Genomic DNA, 18,819 nt, shown 5'->3' with positions numbered 1-18,819 from the left:
ATCCTTTCAGCAATTACAATGTGGTCAAGTCGTTCTTAACTCAATTCATTCAGGTTTTTTGGGGACACGCAGAGGCAAGTCGAGGCCTCTGGAGAACCACAAAGCCATGAGTGCTAATGTGTGCAGGAGGACAGTTTTAGAAACATAACCTGTGTCACTAGTAGCCATTTAATATTTTTTTTCTATATATGTATGTGTGTGTGAATTTCTGCATTTACAGAGCATGCACGTAAGAAGGGCGGGAGAAACAAGTTGCAGCGTAATGGAAGTATTCAGAGCTAACAACATTTTAAAAATATGGCCCGTAAAAAAAATGTTTGCTTACCAATGCTGCAGTTACGGCATTACTCCCACAGGCGAGTCTTTTTCCTCACTTGTTGTGCAGAGCGCCGTCCGCAGACTTTGCGGTAATTAAAGCTGGATGGAGCCCTATCAAGTAAAGCCGCTTATGTTTAATGCAGTCGGCCATGCAGACGGACGAGGGTGACGGTAGAGGGTGGGGGAGATGGCACGCCGCCTTTGCACATATAATCCCCCCCCCCCCCCCCGTCCTTCCCTTGTGTCCACATGGGAGAGGGATGGAAAGTGGATGTGGGGTGTGAGGGGGAAGTTGTCACGCTCTGGTATTCAGAGAAGTTAAAAAGCATTTGATCGTGTGTGTGTGTGTGTGTGTTGGGGGGGGGATTTCTGAGAGGGATTTGGTTCATGGATAGACTTCATTGGGCAACGCCATTGTGCAAAACGCTTTGTGTTGCACAGATCGGCTACAGTAAGTAGAGCGACCATGCCACTTAAACACAAGTATACACACACTTAAAAAACACACACTTGTTTGTTGACATGGCTAGAATGTGAGGTAATCACAAAATAAAAATGTGAATCCCCCAACATCCTTACCTGCGGCACCATTCCCATGATGTGCCCCTAATGAGCCAGGGAAGCTTGCCCTCAACATTTACGCCAACCTGAACACTTGAGAGGATTTTTTTTTTTCAAATACCGAGTCGTCTTTGATGCTATCCTCTCACTTTTTCGGTGGAATATTTGATATTCCTTCCCTAGTGCGTTTGATCCGTGAGCTCAGTATTAAACTACCCCGGGGATCAATAACACCCGCCTGGTCAATTCATTAGAAGCGGGCAGTGATTAATTAAGCTGTCCCGGCCATCGGAAGGCAGGAATTAACAGTTAAAAGAAGAAGGCGGGTGGCGAAACGTGAAGCTCGGATGGGAGGTCGACGTGTCCTTGAAAGGGGCGAGGACGTCTGACGGGTTAGCCGTTGGCAAACCCTTACACTGAATTTATTGCATTGTCTTCAGCTGTCCTCAACAGATGGATCAAAAATGTAAAAAAAAACAACTGGTGTGATATTTGGTGTACCCAAATAAGTCATCATTTCCTTGACGTCAACGCGGTCTTCTCAGCACAAGCCGGTTTCAAGCTAGCACAAAGGTGCACGCGTCAGCGCTATGACATTAGCATAAAGCTGAAGGGATCCAAATTACGGGCCCTTTCAAAGCCTCGCCAGCCAAATTGGGGAGAAATTACGAGGTGGCTGTCGCAGAGGGCTGACGCCTGCATAATTGCAGCGTGCGGCCTCGCTTGGAACACTGAAGACGAGCGGGAGGAAGCGGCGGCGGTGATGCATCTCCACTGATTGCTGCTATTTAGCTCCTTCATCGTGATTGCGCTCACGCCGCCCAGGTGACAGGTAGCTGTTAATCCTTTCACGTGGCTCCTTTGTCTTTCCGCCGAGGCGGGCGCGTCTTGTCAACTCGACGCAAAGTCAAAGTGCTTCATTTGGACCGCGACAATAGGAGATGAACCACTAAACGAGTCCGTGGCGGTGTTTGTCGGTTAAGAATGCAAACGGTCGTTCGCAAAATACAAATACTTTGTGACTGCCTCAGTCCTTTTGTTCCAATATGTTCCAGATTCATTTTGAACAGGGCCAAGAATATCACGATTACACAAATAGGATGATTTTGGTTAGAGTGGATGGAGCGCATCCTCACATGATGGCGCAGGACAAAGAGACAGGATATAGTTGTAAGTGCTGGCAGAATGTTTTAAATAATAAAGGCACATAAAATAGAACCTTCATGAATAGACTATTATGGAGACGTGAATGGAGGCTTTTTTCGCTTTCTGCCTTTTGCCTACGGTAAAAACCTACCCCCCCTAAAAACACTGAGCGCATTTCCTTCGGGAAATAAAGTCGAGAGGAATGGGAGCAATATGGCCACATAAAACTTTTACTTTTGGATTTTGAGGCCAAAAATGTGACTGGATTGAGAGACTGGAACAGATGTAGAATGTACAGAAAAAACAATTATGAAAGATTTGGATGCTTTGCCAATGGTTTCCGTAAAATATTTACGATTATGATTGTGCATTTATAGGGAATGTGGCGATAAAAGCGTTTTATGATAAGCATTTACACAAGCGTCAGTATTTCAGTCTAAAGACAATCCAATGGGCAAAATATAAATAAAAAACAAATAAAAATAAACAAGTAATAAATAAATACATGTTAAAAATTCATAAATTAACAATTTTTAAATTAATTTTAAAAAATTCAACGTTATTGGAATTAAGAAAAACTTTTGGAAAATAATTTGAGGAAAATAAATAATTTTGAGAATGTCAAAAAATTAACAAATTGTTCACAAGGTTGAATGACATCAGGAAAGAGTGGATGATGGACGGACAAACAGATGGACGATGTAGATGTTGACTTGCTACCTGGGAAATGTTGTCCTTGTTGTCACCTACCCCTCTGCCCAAATTCAACATTTGCCCAGTTGATAAGCAGCAGTGACAGAGTGTGCGGCATGGCACCTGGCCAAACTAGCGTGTTTATTTTTAGCCATCAATTTTTAATTGAGTTTACTCTAATCTTCCGTCAGCGCCCGCGCACGAGTCTCGCCCCTTCAAGTAAGGAAATTAATTGGAGTGCAGATACTGTAAGGAGGCTCATCTTAATTGTTCGGGGAAAGCAGGTAGCAGCTCGAGTGTGGACAGGCACAAACACACGCACACATGCACACTTTTACTGAGTCCCTCATTAATGCATTTTTTCTTCAACTGCTGTGGGTGTCCCTTATTCATGTTTTTACATAATTTCTAGGAAACTTGTGCTGACAACAATACTCTGCCTGTTCAAAATAAATAAATGAATAAATAAATGTTTGTATTGCACCAAAAAATACTTGAAGAAAAAATATAAATTAAATAAATGTAATAAAAAATGCAAAACACTAATACTAAAAATTCAAATAAAAAATATTTTAATTAAATATATTTTTGTCTTTTTAATGTAGTCATGCATTTACCTTTTAATGTTTTTGTAGTCATACATTGTATTTTTAAATTATTTATTTTTTGGATTTTGAATGTTAGCAATTTGATGCTAACTGTTATCCAGACTGCCTATGGCATTTCCCATTATATGCTAGCATTAAGCTCACGGACGTTTTCTACATTTATCCAATCAGTGAATGACTGTGTGCAAGCATATTATGAAGCTTTTTTCTCCAGCTTACAAACTTAATCATGGTCTACCTTTTTCAAATGCTTATTCCGAACACTTTGGAGGATAATACATCCGGCAAAATCTCTCCTGATAGAAAGTATCCAACAATAGAGCGAGCGGCCTTGGAAGGCAAGAAGCTTTGCATTCACGTTGTTAACCCGCAGGCCTCACAGACAGTGCACTGACTCGACATGTTTTTGGCGGGGCGCTTTAAGGCGGATAACGATCCATTAAGGCGACAAGAATGGAGGATGCGAGTAGGCAGCAAAGAGATAAGATATACGTGCATTTTTACAATCAAAGATGCTGTGCGTCCTGGAGATGTTTTTTTTTTAATTAGAATTTTATTAAGAGTCTTTATATCATCTCGGCTAAGCCACCACGATGAGTGTAATCCTCATCCGAACAACACACCATCAATCTAGGCTCACGGAAGCACATGGAAGCATGTTGCCAGCGACAGGAGGGAAAAGTGCACAAATGATTGGATTTAGATTAGCGCGGCTCTATTTTAATGGCTTTGAAGTAATACTACAACGCAAAAGTCGCCTGAGGCTTTTACAACACTGTGTGTGTGTGTGTGTATAAGAGAAAGGAAGAGTGCTATCGCTTCTTTTGTTCTTTGTCTTCTTAACAAGTCATTAAAAAATCCAGTTGTTACTTGTATTATATTTACTGAGGGAACATTTTATCAAGCCATTGTCCATTTTTATGAGCAGCTTATCCTAATAAAGGTCATATTTCATTTCATGTATTTTTCCCCAATGGGGTTAGAAAAAAGCATACACAAAACTTTTTATTGATATTCATGCAATTATTTTTCTAGTTGGCATGGACATTTTGAAAGAGTAAGTTAATATTAAAATTATTGTATTTGCTATTTCCTTATTTGTTTTTTATTTGATTACATATATTTATTGTTCAATGCAAAACATTTTTATCATTCTAACCATTCTCATTTGTTTTGAAAGGTACATATGAATCTATTTTTAATTTTCAGGTTATACATTTAAAAAAATGTTTCCTGAGCTCTTTCAATGCGAACTTTAGGTCAAACATGCACACACATTCACACAGGACAATAAGAAACTTATATTATTCCACCAGAAGGTCAGTGAACAAGTGCTCTACAAGCACCGTAAAGGCCACTTGAGTGTCCAACCCACTCTGGTTTCAGATAAGTTACCCAGCCGCCCTCAAAGGTCATTTTACGTGAGTAGGAGGAAAATAAAAAGTTTGCAGTTTAGTGAAAACATCATTCAGCCTGTCTTTATATGTATGCTGCTAGCATAGATGACATTGTTTTAAGGAAATAGTCAATGTTTGGTTTGATTAAGTGCTTCTCCCAAAGCACGGTGGTTGGGAATCACCGGAGCTGACAACAGTTGGCGGGAGTCGAAGTGATAAGAGCCGACATGGTCAATTCCACCGTGGCACTAGCAATTATCTCTGCTCACAAATACTCTTTCTTCTCCTATGGGAGTCGAGGGAAGAATGTTTGGCACCATGAAAAGAACATACCATAACCACACTGCAGTGACTTTTATCTAAGTGGAGTTACTGGAGCTGAAAAGAACAAAAACGAACAGGGTTGAATCTGTAAAAAAGAAAATCAGGGCAACGTGGTGCTGCTTTTAATTATTGCGCAATGCCCCTCTTTCTCTTTGCTGATGCAAGTGATGAGCTCCAATATACGCGGCTGTCAGCTTCAATTAGACGCCTAATGTCTTGCAGTGGGCATATATATATATATATGAATAAATATACATGCATCTATTTATGAACCGCTACTGATGAAACGAGCTACATGAATGAAGGTTTGACTGGTTGATTGTGATTGTCGCTACGTAGACAAAAAGTTCCCGGAAATAACGGCGGGATGCAAATGGCGGAGGCACACAAAGATAGAAAGAAACAGCTGCACTGTGATGAATGCCCCGCGTTCATTCCACAGGAAGCTGGTTCATCTGTCACTACTGCAACCCCTTCCACTCCAGCCTTTCAGACACACACATGCGTGCAAACACACACTCACACAGCTGGGCTCCTTTGATGAGTCTTTTTGCAGGCCAAAGGCACTTCCTCTCGATTTTTTTTTTGCTCTTTCTCAATAGTCGTCTCAGTCCACGCGTGCAATCAAAGCCCACCACCAGCTCCCCTAAGTCAGGGCTCTGGACACCCTATGCCAAAGGGTCCCAGGTTAAAGGCCTTCACCATCTAAATCGACTTATTTTGTGAAACGTTCTTCCGCTTGCAGACTTCTTATTGATGAATCGGAGAAAAATTCCCAAAAATGTCCAACTCCAGAATCTTCCCAAAACAGCTGTCGCATTGGTAGAATGGCTTGGTGTCATGGATGACGGCTTTAGCATATTTACCCTTTTTTAGCTTCTTTTTTTCCGCATCAAATTTTGAATTTTGTTTTTATCCATGTCCATATATTAAGGTTACCCAATATATTGTTTGAATGAGCATCATCGCAATATTTCTTGTCTTCTTCAAAATAGGTGTGCATCTTGACAGCTAGTAAACAATTGTCCAAATAAGGTGCAAAATGTTGACCTTCTCTTGCTAACTTACTTCAGCAGCACTGAACATTTCATTTCCTGCTGTGTCCCGGAAACAAAATGACCTCTGTTGAAAGTCAAATTGTCACCACCACATGGTGGAAAAAGACAAAAACCACACAAAGTCCAGTTGAGCAGTCAGATGAAACACACATTATTCTTTATTGCACACATTTTTTTCCCTTTTTACTTTTTTTTGGCGGGGGTTGAGCAACAAAAAAGTTTCAATACATGGTTTATTTACCTCTTCAAAATTCTCAGTCTAGTCCCTGTATTGTCAAAACAACACAAAACAAAATCTACTGCACAATTAAAAAAAACAGATTTTAGTGCACGATTATACTGATAAGGAACTTACAGTAAATATATACCATAATATTCAATCCTATTTTTAAGGCATAACACAGGTGAAACATAAAATAAAAATCCAGTGGGGCTTATTTTTTTTGACAATTTGGTAGTTTTTTTTTTGTCGAGTGCGACCAACCTGCCGTTGAACTCACTGAAGGAATGTTTGTTAGCCAGAGACAAGGCAAGATGGACAGATGGGAAACGTTAGTAGGTCAAAAAGACACTCAATGCCCTGAGATGCGTTTTTGTCGCAAAGAGACGGACAGCGGCAGTGGAGGCGGCATGTCATTGGCTGACGATGACATACGCTGGTCCAATCGGAGAGGCACAAAGTTGAAAAACAACCACTTCCTTGTGCGTCATTATTTTGTCATACTCCACAAAAAGAAAAAGGAGATAAAAAGAGACAAAATAAGCACTTAATTTGTCAGGAAAAAAAAGAGACACTTTTGCGATAGTTTAACGATAAGGCAGGAATATTTTGTGCTTTGGGGGACAATTTAACACTTGAATGTAACGTGTATTGAATTTTGACTGGACTAAAACAACATTCAAGGTCATGGTTCTGCAAAACAATAAAATACCCTCGAATATTTTGAGTTTTGAATTCACCTTCCATTACAAAAACATCTATGTTAGGTTGATTGAAGGCTCCAAATAATCAAAATAGTGCCTTGCCATTGTCTGGCAACTAATACAGGCTATAAATTGGACGGACTAGCTGTCCATTTGAGATGAGGGTACTATTTGAGGAAATGCGGCACCGAAAAAAAAAAACCCATCAGATTTGTGATTATTGCCACTAATCCAGTCTTGACAGGAGTTCTTAATAATTCACTTAATTTCCTGTGAAGATTCTCACGCTGATGTTCGACGCATTTAATCCCTGTTGTGCGTTTATAGAGGACAAACTGAGTGATCAAGTTTTTTTTTTTTTTTGCAAGGATTTAACCCAAAAAGAAAAACGAGGTAACAAAATGCGTAGGCGTCCCTGGCAATGATAATAAGGATTAATAATGAAGTTAATCTTTTCCCGTGTGTGTCGTGACAATACGTCGAGCGGCGGAGGAGGAAGAATTATAATGCCAGGGATGACGCAGCAGTAGAATGACACGCTGGCAGTTTGAGACAAGAAAATAAAAACACTTCCACTGGACAATAAATATAAGCTAGCTGGAATCCTTATTGGGAGTTTAGTAAAAAAAAAAAAAAAAAAATGGCTGTTTTGATCCCAAAGTACTTCATAAACTCTCCCATAATGCTGGTTTGGTTTTAAACTACGCTGGATTTTTGTTTACAAACAGTTCAATTACAGCTTCAGAAGTTGTTTTTGGATGTAATGGCAGAAATAATTCATTCCCTATTTATGTGTGTAAAATATGCAGGACAAATTTTTTTGTCCAAGATACGTATGCGGATACATGGAGTGCAATTGGACTCAAGGACGGTTGAATTTCGAAGATTCGTCTCGATTCAGTGGGATTCGATACGGCTCAATTCGAGAGTTGCACGATTGACCTTATGTAGCATTTATATCTCCAATAAAATACGATTCAACAGGTATCTTGAAATATTTTTAAGTGGAATGATTCTGTTCAATTTGATGCACTTGGATCTTCCAAAATAAAAACCGATTTTCCGATTCGAATCGTTTTTTGTTACACCCTATGCCTAGAAACTGCCTTCAAAGTCATGTGCATCCAAATTGATCCTGAAATAGTTTCTTGGAAGCATAATATGACTCTTTTGATGTCTTTATAGGCATGAGTTCTTATGACTTTTTTTTCTCCTGGATATGTCGACCAAATTGGAAGTTCCTAAGGGAAACTGGATCCAAATAATCCGAGACTACACGACTGACCCTAAACATTAAGCATAAAGGTATAAACTGTTCTATCAAGAACGCAAATGATGCAAAGCGCTCACTGGACAGCTGCAATGCCGACGTAACAAAACTCCCTTTGAATACTTTCATCTCGACCGTTTGAGATTTTGGGCTACGCGGAGTTTGTGACTTTTATTGCCGGGAGGCGGAGCTAGTCACCGGCCTGCTACCTCGCAGTGTTGCGTGAGACACAGAAGGACAACAAAAAACAAGAGTGGTCTTGAGCGGAGACAGCAGCGGTGTTGCTGGCGAGGGCAAAGGTATGAAGAGTGTCAGCAGATTTCGCCGTTCAGCACAGAGGTGAGAAATGCGTGAGGAGTGAGGGACGCGTATCAACTCGTGCACTTTCCAGTTAGATGGTGCTGGTGTCTTTGTGAGTGAAACCTGTTCTCATGCTAGCTTCGTAGGATTTCCAAAGACAAGTCTTGCATTTGAGGAACATCTTTTACATAATACATTTCAAATTAATAAAATTTTAGATCAAGGCTTTTTTGGATGTTGTTTTGTTTTTGGGGGGGGGGGGGGGGGGTAGCATTTCACTACAATCATGTGGATGACTAGATAACATTAGAAAATGGCAGTTTTTTTTTCTTCAAAGCCAACAGCAAAATACTGAAAAACAATCTAGGACTAAATTACATTTGAGTTCCATGCAAGTTTAAATTTCTTTGACTCGTTTATTTATCCGTTTTCTGTCAAGTTAAATTTTTCCAATTGCATTCTAAATTGCCCGCAAAATAATCACGGGGGCAAAAATATACCCTAACGACAGGGGTCAAAGAATGGTCCAGATCGTAAGGTAACACGCCATCATTTTGTACAATTTCCTACCAAAAAACCTCATGAGAACACGTTTGTGTGTGCACGTGTTTGTAGCGTCAACGAGTCACCAGTTGTAATTAATTCTGTTAGTCCGTGAACCAGACCGAGTCAATACATTCATGAGACTGGTTAAAAACACAAGACTAAAATATCAGCGCGTTAGTAAAATTCTTACTAAGAATGTTTTATTAAAATAAATGCCAAGAGGTTAATAAGGAGAAAAAAATAACAGCATACACCATGTAAAAACTAAATAGCAAGCATGTAAAATACTTATGACAAGAGAAACTAATAAAAGTAGCTCATGAGTTAAACAAGCTGGGCATGAAAACAAAATATAACACTTCCCGATGTGTAAAAGTGAAAGGGGGGTGAGGAAGGGAGGAGAGTTGGGCGGGGTCATAAAAAAGCACTCAGAAACATGATTAATACACATATAAAATGAGATTAGAAAAATACATTATAAACCTGTAACAATGGCTGTTAATTACATTATTATACATGTATAGTAGGCAGGCCAGAGAGAATACGTTTTGTTTTTGTCCCAACTTTTTCACCACCTGATGATGCACACAATTGCAGCGCGTAACATCGCAGAGGGATTTTTCGTAATACTGTCAAATGCTTTACAGCCATCTCCACTTATATTGCATTTCAAATTTTTCAAAGAATAAGAGTAACACTGAAAATAAAACAATTTCATTGACCTTTTCGGCTCGATGAGAAAGCCATGAACAGAATTGGTAAAAATCCATTGAAGCGATCATTTCATATATATTTTTTCAAACGTCGCAACGGTGATTATTTATCATCAAATCGCGGTTGTTTAAACAAATGCTGCTAAACTTGAACAAATCATGGATGTATTTTTCTCAGCTCACGATGCATCCGACTGCAGTGCTACTATCGGCGGCGCCGTTTTTTTTTCTCCCATAGGAAGTACGGCGCACGCACAAAACGAAATCAAGGAGCTCAAAGCCTGCTCACACAGCAGAGTAAAGGGCTGTCGAGTAAAAAGAAAAAAAAAATGTCAGGAAGACAAAAAAAACATGGCACATATTTAGCTGAGTCAGCTAATTCGGGTTGCATAGAGTTAACGCGGGCCGCTGATGCCACGCTCCGCTCTGCGCCATCTAGGGTGGGTGCTGGCTTTTCTTTTTTTACTTCTCGGAAAAACCGACACCACTCTCGATAAGGCACTTTTTGTTTTTATTTGATTCCTTCCTTTTTATTTTAAATAAAACTCTTTCCAGTCAAGTCCAGGCCAACGGCACTTCCTCGCCAACTTTTTTTTTTTATTGTCTTTTTAATCAGATTTTGTATCTGCAAAGTATCAAAAGCTAAAATTGGCAAAAATAGAATTCCTTTTTTCCTCTAGTCCAGCACCCTGTACTGTAAAATTATCAATTGTTTCTTTTTGTTCGCTTTTGTGTACGTATTTATATATGCAATGGCGTTATGTACATTTTATATATATTTATATACTGTATATATAAGACGTATGTATAAAGCAATTTGAACAGGCAGGCATGGCTTTCACATCCTATTTTTTTTGTTCTTGAGAGAGTTCAACAAAAGAGCTCAGAAGATACGAGAGATGTGACACATTGTGGATGCGCTTGCACGCTGGTGTGACACGAAATGGCCGACGAAAATTGGCAAAAGGTGGCAGGGACACTTCATCTAAATGATAATCCGAGGAGTTTTTCCTAGTATTATTTTGCTCCTCTGGAATAAAAAAAAATAAAATAAAAATATTCAAAATGCTAACTGACTGGCTTTAAAGGCAGGCACCACAAATTCAAACCTTTCCAAACGTTTTAAAAGATGCATAATGGCAAATATAAAATCATCGGGAAAACCTTTGGCTAAATACGCACACGTAATACTTGTTTTTGTTTTTTTTGTCTTTTTGATCACAGCTCAGCAAACTCAATGAGATCTAGTTTGTTCTAAATACATCAGGCACTGTAACGTGGATGTAGTGTGGATGATAAACACCCGACTTTCAATGTAGTAGAAAATAAAAAAATTTAAAAAAGAGAAAAGCACACAAACGTACGTAAAACCCTTCGTCCCAAGTTAGGCCCATCCCCGGCCTTAGCTTTAGCAGCCTGCGTCTTTCTTTAGTTTAGTAAAATAAAATAATAAAGTGTGAACAGAAGAAAAAAAAGACACATAAATTGTAACCCCAAAAAAAGGCAAAGAAAAAAAATGAACGAAAGAAAAGCGCATTGTTTGCAATCGTTACAGCCATGCGGTTTTCAAACAAATCAAGTCAGAAAAAGCTTTTCTTTTTGTTGGGCTGGGCGAGGGTAGAAGGGCAGCACACCCAGAATGTGTCATGATTACAAATCGTAATGACAATTTCAACAAAGTTAAGGTGAGTGTTGACATTCTCTTTCCTTCTGTTTCTTTTTCTTTTTGGGGTGGGTGGCCATTTTATTTTGTTTTGAGGCGCATTGCCATCTAAAATGGTTGTGACAGAATATTGGGGTGGGGAGGGGCAATGAGGGGGGCGGGTGGGTTCTCTGGTTGGCATCTTATTGCTATTTAACATCAGTGCACATGAATGATTAACACCACAAACATCCCACCCGCGGCGTGTGACTGGTGAAGAAAAAGAAAGAGAAAGAATGGGAACGGAACTCAATGAACAGAAGAAAAATGAGTAGTACACAACTTCATGTTGGTGTGAAGTTTTTTTTTTTGTCGGTGTGTTAGGGTTGGCGCCTCCCTTCTCTTTCTTTCTCTCTCTTTAGCCACTGGGAGAGAGAGGCTAGCAAAAGGCAAATTACCAGTTAACTGATCAGCAGGCAGGCTGGGGGGCGGCTCGTCATTGGGTGAAGGTTCAGAGGTCAGAAGGTTCATGTTAGTTGCCGGTGGCGGCTATAGGTGGTTAGGAACAAAAAAAAAACAAACAGAAAAAACAAAGATAGAAGGGTATTAGTGTCAGCAGGAAGAGACTGGAATGACATCATCAATAAAAATGAATGCAATTTCTCTGATGTGTGGACCCCACCCCCACCCAGCGCCACCCAATAAGCGGCGACCAATGCCCCACAAAACATAGAAGCAAAAGAGATGGACAGACAAACAGAAAATAAACGAGTGTATGAGGCCATGTCCACACGTAAGCGGCAAAATTCTCACGTGTCATTTCCGACGTCACGATGAATGAAACGACAACGTATCGGCCGGTCAGGTGTTCACTTTGACCGATGGAAATGTGGAGGGAAATTTTAATACACAGCAATAAAGCGCGTCATGTAACACAGCAAGCAGACACCAGCTACCGTTAGCATCAAGCGTTGCTGTTATGAGTGAGGCTAGCTTGTCTTGGCTAACTAGCTAAACGGAGAGAAGAGACTTACTACAATAAAGGGCCACTGTAAAATGTGCGGTTTTACTGTTTTGGGTGAGGTGGAAGGGAGTGGGGTGGTGGTTGAGCACACTTCCTTCCGAAGTATGCATGTGAACATGGCCCCAGTGTTTTTTTTCTGTGATTAGTGCAATATAAGCTAATGTTATAAGACTAGTGTTAAAAGTGCAATAAAAGCCAATCAACCTTTTTCCGATTTGATCTTTTCCTCTTTATTTAGCAGTATACTTTTATATAATATAAATATACACAAGAACCATAAATACATTTTGATATAAAAAATGCTCCAATATAAAATGACAGTACCTCGTGTACAGGTGAAATATTAACGCTATATCTCGCGGTACACTAGAGGGAATGCAAGCGACCTAAAGCTATAGGGCGTCGATGTGACTTTCGTAGAAAAATAAATCCCCTCCTCCCCCCCCCAAAAAATGGCTACGTGTCTCTCGGGAGCGCAGTGAGGAATTATTTCCTTTGCTCCTTGTGAGGCCAGGAGATGCATTTTAGGTGCCAATCTCCCACTTTGAGGAATGTCTCATATCATTGCCTGCTAAAGTACAACCTGTACTGGCTTCACAGCTGCATGAACCAAAAAGCTGCTAAGATCACTTTTTGCCTGAGCTTTGGAATATACACAGTGTACAAATCCTTTAGTGAAAGGCTCATTTGCAATCGGAAGGCATTTTTAAAAAGGGTGGAAAGCATTTCCTCATATAAGACTAACTCATTTTTGTTTTGGTTAGCAACCAAGACTTGAAAAATAAAATGTGTGTGAAGTTTTGCACAGGGCACGTAGGCGATAGTCGTCCTGAGATGGTGAAAAAGAAGGCATCTACTGTATAAAGGGTAAGGCGCTCATTAGGCGAATATGATATAACATATGTCCATAAATAAATAATGACACTCAATGCAAACCACCAACTAAAGGGCTTTTGGTAGGTCCCCCTATTTAGAGGGAGGTGTTAGTTTTTGTCACTATTTGAGGACATGTCCAATTTAGCCCTTTTCAAAAATGTCTTCTGCAAATAAGTTCTTTGTAAGCTAAGGACTGAATGTAAACAAAATGTGCACGCCACAATGCACCATTTAGCTGGTGTGCGGACATATACGGGGTTCGGCGAGGGGAGGAAACACAAACACGTACAATAATACAGACAACACAATAGAGATTCCCATCTAAGGCATCATCATCATCACTGAAATGCATCAATTGATAGCAAGAGTGTAGCTAAGAGACTAAACTGACCTCTGTCAGCGGTCACAATCCTTTGGTAAGGATGGACCCGCGTGTCATGCCGTCTCACTTTAGTAGCCATTGCACCTAGATTGTAACAGGTCCACAAGGTTAGAAACCATTCACGTTCAACATTCACATTATTCTTTGAACCGTTAGCATAACGCTGGGATAGTACAAGACAATACGACAAACCGGATAACAGCACATATGCACGTCACATAGCTTCCATAGAAAAGAATACAGTAGAACAAAAATAATACATGTATTTTGGGATCGCTTTCAAATATGCATAAGTTAAGTCGTTAAATTCCACAGTGCTCAGAATTCTCGGATGGGGCGGCAAAAAAAATAAAACAAGGGGGGGTAATGGCTGCCGGGCTGTCTGGGGAATATAATGCGATTTTTTTTTTTCCCCGTAGGGGTCCTGATAGCGGATTTGGAGAAATTTGTCTCCTTATTTTTAGAGATGGGGAAATCCAATCCAGCTCTGACAGGAATTGAATAGCGCAAGACGCCACCTGCCTCGTGCCGCATGCCTCTTATTCATTCCAACATTGTCATTTTCCAATCAACCCAATGTGAAGGACTGAAGGACCCAAGCTTGAATATTTCTGGCCCAAAAACCAGGCTAAACTTTATATTCCCACCATTTTGATTTTGTTACATCATAAATTTGCATGTGCAGGCATTAAAACACATGCAAAATGCATGTAAAGAAATTCAGTGTGGCGGGTCTTGGCAAAACATCTTTGCAGCCACCTACACGTGTCTGAAGCGCCAAATGGGCCAACATTTCCCTGCTGTCCAACGGCGGCGAGATAAAGTAGTGGTTGGCGTGCGGCAACGTGTGAGAAAGGCGGTGCGTGCGCCTTCCGCGACGGCCCCCCCGCCGTGTTGCTGAAGGCACCGATCGATAGAGCGAGTAAATAAAATGCACTAAGCCGCTGTAACCCTGCGAGTCAAAGAGAAAGATGCTGCACATGAGTCCCAGAGGCAGGCGCAACATGCAAAGGTTAGCGCTCCACACATCATAAGTGTGTCAAATTAAAGCGAGGTGGGGGGGGGGGAAAGAAGGCGTCCTTGATTTGTTTTTTTTGTTGTTGACATTTGCCGTCACTGTTATTAAACGGCTGCGCGTGACTTGTCTCTTTGGTCGCGTGTCATACGAGGAGGGGCTTCGTAGCGGACCGGACTACCGGTACCGAACGGATGGGAAGCTCAGGTATTAGCACAAAGCTCAGGTTCACGGGGGGTGAAGCCGAAACAACAAAGGGAGGCCAAGGCGAAGAAGAAAATAAAGGACGACTGGAGGAATTTAATGAACATCCCCAGTGGGAGTGACAGAGGGACTATCTGCAGGCATCAAGGCCTACCAGCAGCACGGAAAAATCATTTCAGAAGCTGCAGAAATCCAAAGGGATCTCCTGCCAGACTGAATCTGCCTCCAGGCCAGTGCATGAAAGGGTTAGAGAGCGGGCTGTGTGTACGCGAGCTTCTTTCTGTCGGGCTGCCTCATTTCAGACTTTGCCGAGTCCGCCTGCGTAAACCGTGCCGTACCTGGAAGCGCGGAGCGAAACTTAACTGTAAAGTAACCTTCTCGTCAAGAGGCTAGTCAAACCCCCCCTTCTCCCGTTTTGACCTTTCATCAAAATGTCCACATGAGCTACAACAGCTTCACCACCTTGGTTCCTCAGGTGGACACGACGTATTTACCTTTCAAAAAGTCTTGACCATGGCTCACGGAGGACGTGTCCAGCACCCCGACAGCGGGGTAAAACAAGCCGCCCTCCTGGCCGGGGAGGCTAAAGTGGGCCGTCGTGCCCGCCGCGCTCACGCTCCCCCAGGCCCGCTTACCTAGAACCCCGCTGTGCTCGATGGGGTACTCCAGCAGGGAGGTGGGCGCCAGGGCGTAGGGGTAATCGTAAGGTGTGGTGTAGATGAGCCCGCCGTCTGGCGTGGGCGGCACCAGCGTCGGGGTGCCGTTGGACAGCATGGCGGCCATCTGAGGGGGCCGGATGAGGTTCATGAGGGGGGCCCCGGCCGGAGCCTGGGGCCGGAGAGCCTGGGGCGGCAACACCTGACCCGTGGATGCCGCTATGAGCCGGGGTCCCTGAGCGGCGGCGGCCGCCGCTGCAAGAGAGAACGCAAAGGTGGCTGCCATAAGCGAAGAGAGCGAAGGACAGAAGAGGAAAGAAGACAAGAGAGGACAGACAAGAGGACAAGCCAAGTGGCGTCGACGGTTATCACAGATGAATAGTGAAGGGTGAAAATATAAAAAGAGGAAAAGAAGAGAGTTGGCAGGGAGAGACAGAGAGAGAGAGGGAGGGGGGCAAAAGGTCAAATTAGTCCATGCAATGATCATGGTGGTGGACCACAAAGCAAAATAAAATAACCCCTCACACCAAATGTAAAGCATACAGAATCACCTGGCCAGCAGCTCAAACATTTACAGAAAAACGCATGAGGAGTGACGTGAACATCACGCACACACACACACACATTCGCACACACACACACACACACACACACACACACACACACATACATACACACCCCCAAACTGAACTGGCAACTTAGCAGAGGTGATCATGATTATTACATACACATTTATTTTTAAAAGGACTTTCATAATAAATAGCTACTTGCAATTTCTCAACATAAATCAGCTTACAATTTTAGCATTTATTTCTGCAACAAACATGGAGAAAACGCATATACCGTATTTTTCGGACTATAAGGAACACTTTCTCAAAAATCGACAGTGCCTCTTATAATCCAGTGCGCCTTATAGTCTAAAAAAAAATGCGGTAATTAGCTTCACAAGTGACACAAGCTGAAAGCACATTTTGGGTTATTAGCATGGTTATTTGATTGACTGATGCATCTTGAGTGAGCGGATGCGTGAACGACATGGCCACATGCAGAGCTTGAGCAAAGTGAGCTCCAGCGGCGGGCACGCTGCAAACTTAAGGAGCAAGTGAGACACTGAGCGATCACGGCTGGAGGAAAAAAGATGGATGGAGAAAGGACGGATGGAGGGGGGGAAAGGACAAAATGGAGGTCCTCCAGCTAATCGTGATGGAGTGGGTCAACAAATTATTTGGTCAGCTTGAGAGAGGTGTGCACACAAGCCATCTGACTAAACACCGATTTCGTGGCTGCTAATTAATAAGTCGTCAAATGAGTAAACGGTCTTAATTGAATGTGTCGCACGCAGGTAAAAATGTGCGTCCTGCCGAATGTCCATTAGTGGTGTTAATGGTAGTTCACTTACGCGCTTTGATGTTGCTGTCTCGGTATGTGCCGTTGAGAATGGCTAACTCCATCAGCTGGACCTTCTTCAAATTGTCTTCGCCCTCCGCCTGTGGAAAAAGGCATATTTTATTGATTTAAAAAAATATATATGTGTGTGGAATTAACTGAAGGGACCATACAGGTAAAGCAAAGCATTCACCATGGCAACCATTTCACCAAAATGTTCGTGTGGGCGGTGTTTAAAAAAAAAAACAACGGTTGACGTCAGCTATTCTCAAGAATGGTTTGGGCAAACAGATGAAGACGAGTTTAATGTAGTACGATTGCATATTCATAAAGCACATCAGAAGGATAATTAGCGTCATTTTCCTGCCTCCCGTGTGCGCGATAACCAGCCTGGCGAACGTCAATTAATTTTGGGATAAATAAATACAAAAGCGGCAACCGTTTTCATTCAAATTAAGGGACCCAAATTATCCGCGCAAACTAATTAAGATCGCGCTCCTTCCTCCCCCAAACACCCCTCCCCCCAATTTCCTCCGTCAAGCCGGCGAGCACTCAACAACACTGTTGACACACAACTCTCTGTCAGGTAGTACGTCTTCATTGGAACACGGGTCAGGGTAAATTACCCGTCAAAATGGAGGCCGCGTCGGCGCTTAGCTGACCCCGGCTCGATGTATCGATCCGTTGCGACTTTATGAACAAACACATCATTGTGGAAACTTATTTTTTTTCCTCAGTCGGACAAAAAGTGAAGAGTTGACTTGTGCGCATGTAAACACGTCACGCGTCGTCACTGATGTTAAAAGGAGAAGCATGAGACAAGCGGGCGGACTTAATTCTCGGACTTGCAAACACTTTGGCAACAGTCTGCTGCTCTATTGAGGCGCTGATAAGGAATAAAAGGAGGAGGAGGAGGGTGAAGAGCTAAGCCTTCCCCCGAGATTCCTCTCGAATGCGACAACAGCGAATGTACGCAAGGTTAAAGAGCAAAAAAGTGACAGGTTAGTCTCTCTTGGCTAAATATAAGGCTGTGAGAAGTCACACTTTTGTGTTTAGTGGAGCAACACTTCCAATTAAAAAGACAAGGAAGTTCTCGATAGGGGCGACGCCTCGCTCGTTCCCCCGAGGGGGCTGCAACTGAAACCGTTCGGTTGGAAGATGAAGCCAAAGACGATGGGATAAGAACGCTAATGCTATTAGCGGCGCCGCGGCGTACATCACTCGAATTGAATTATGATCGAACGCGTCACAAAGTTGAGGGTGTCGGTTTCGATGTGAATGGCAAAAGAAAAATGGCACCCGAGCAACTGATAACAATATTGTAATAATAATAATGATAGTAATAATAATGATAAATGATAACTAATTATAATAAAATTGCAAAACTAAAATATATGTTGGGTTGTGGTGAATCCAACGGTCATAAAATGGGGATCCCTTTATCGAGAGTTAATCACGCTAAGCCGGCATGTCCAATTGATGTTAGGCATGGTCATAATGCTGACTAGGTTTGCTCGTTATCAGCGACCCCGCTTCCCCTTCGAGGCCCGACCGAGAGTTGCTGTTCGACATGCGTTGTTGACAATAATAACAACCACAGAGCAGTAATTGCACAAGCGTCAGGTCATCGGCTAACAAAGTAAAATCCTCAACCAAGAGCGGCGAGCGCCACCAAAAATCATTACCAATTACTTTTTGCAACCCTTGAAATGCGCATATTAATTAACAAGACCAAACAACACCTGAAAGACTGCAAAGTAGACAGCGTTTAATTAA

General features: G+C 42.0%; 1 protein-coding gene across 6 annotated transcripts in view; it reads right to left on the bottom strand.

Annotated features, from left to right (window-relative positions):
• Positions 1-6,551: 6,551 nt before the first annotated feature.
• Positions 6,552-18,819, bottom strand: part of qkia (QKI, KH domain containing, RNA binding a) — a 47,519-nt gene continuing 35,251 nt past the window's right edge. The window contains exons 5-8 of one of the 6 annotated variants that reach the window (XM_037242120.1): positions 17,057-17,144; positions 15,496-15,936; positions 13,792-13,866; positions 6,552-12,049 (exon numbers count right to left, since the gene is read on the bottom strand). In XM_037242120.1, coding sequence (XP_037098015.1) covers positions 12,033-12,049; positions 13,792-13,866; positions 15,496-15,936; positions 17,057-17,144 — 621 coding nt within the window. In that variant the 3' untranslated portion in view covers positions 6,552-12,032. Of the gene's footprint in view, positions 12,050-12,729; positions 13,867-15,495; positions 15,937-17,056; positions 17,145-18,819 lie in introns of those variants that run through there. The other 5 variants (XM_037242124.1, XM_037242118.1, XM_037242119.1 and 2 more) reach the window with 5 other exon arrangements.

The sequence above is a fragment of the Syngnathus acus genome, chromosome 22 (genome assembly GCF_901709675.1).
Source record: "Syngnathus acus chromosome 22, fSynAcu1.2, whole genome shotgun sequence".
Lineage (NCBI taxonomy): Eukaryota > Metazoa > Chordata > Actinopteri > Syngnathiformes > Syngnathidae > Syngnathus > Syngnathus acus.
This window is presented reverse-complemented; position numbering and strand designations above follow the sequence as displayed.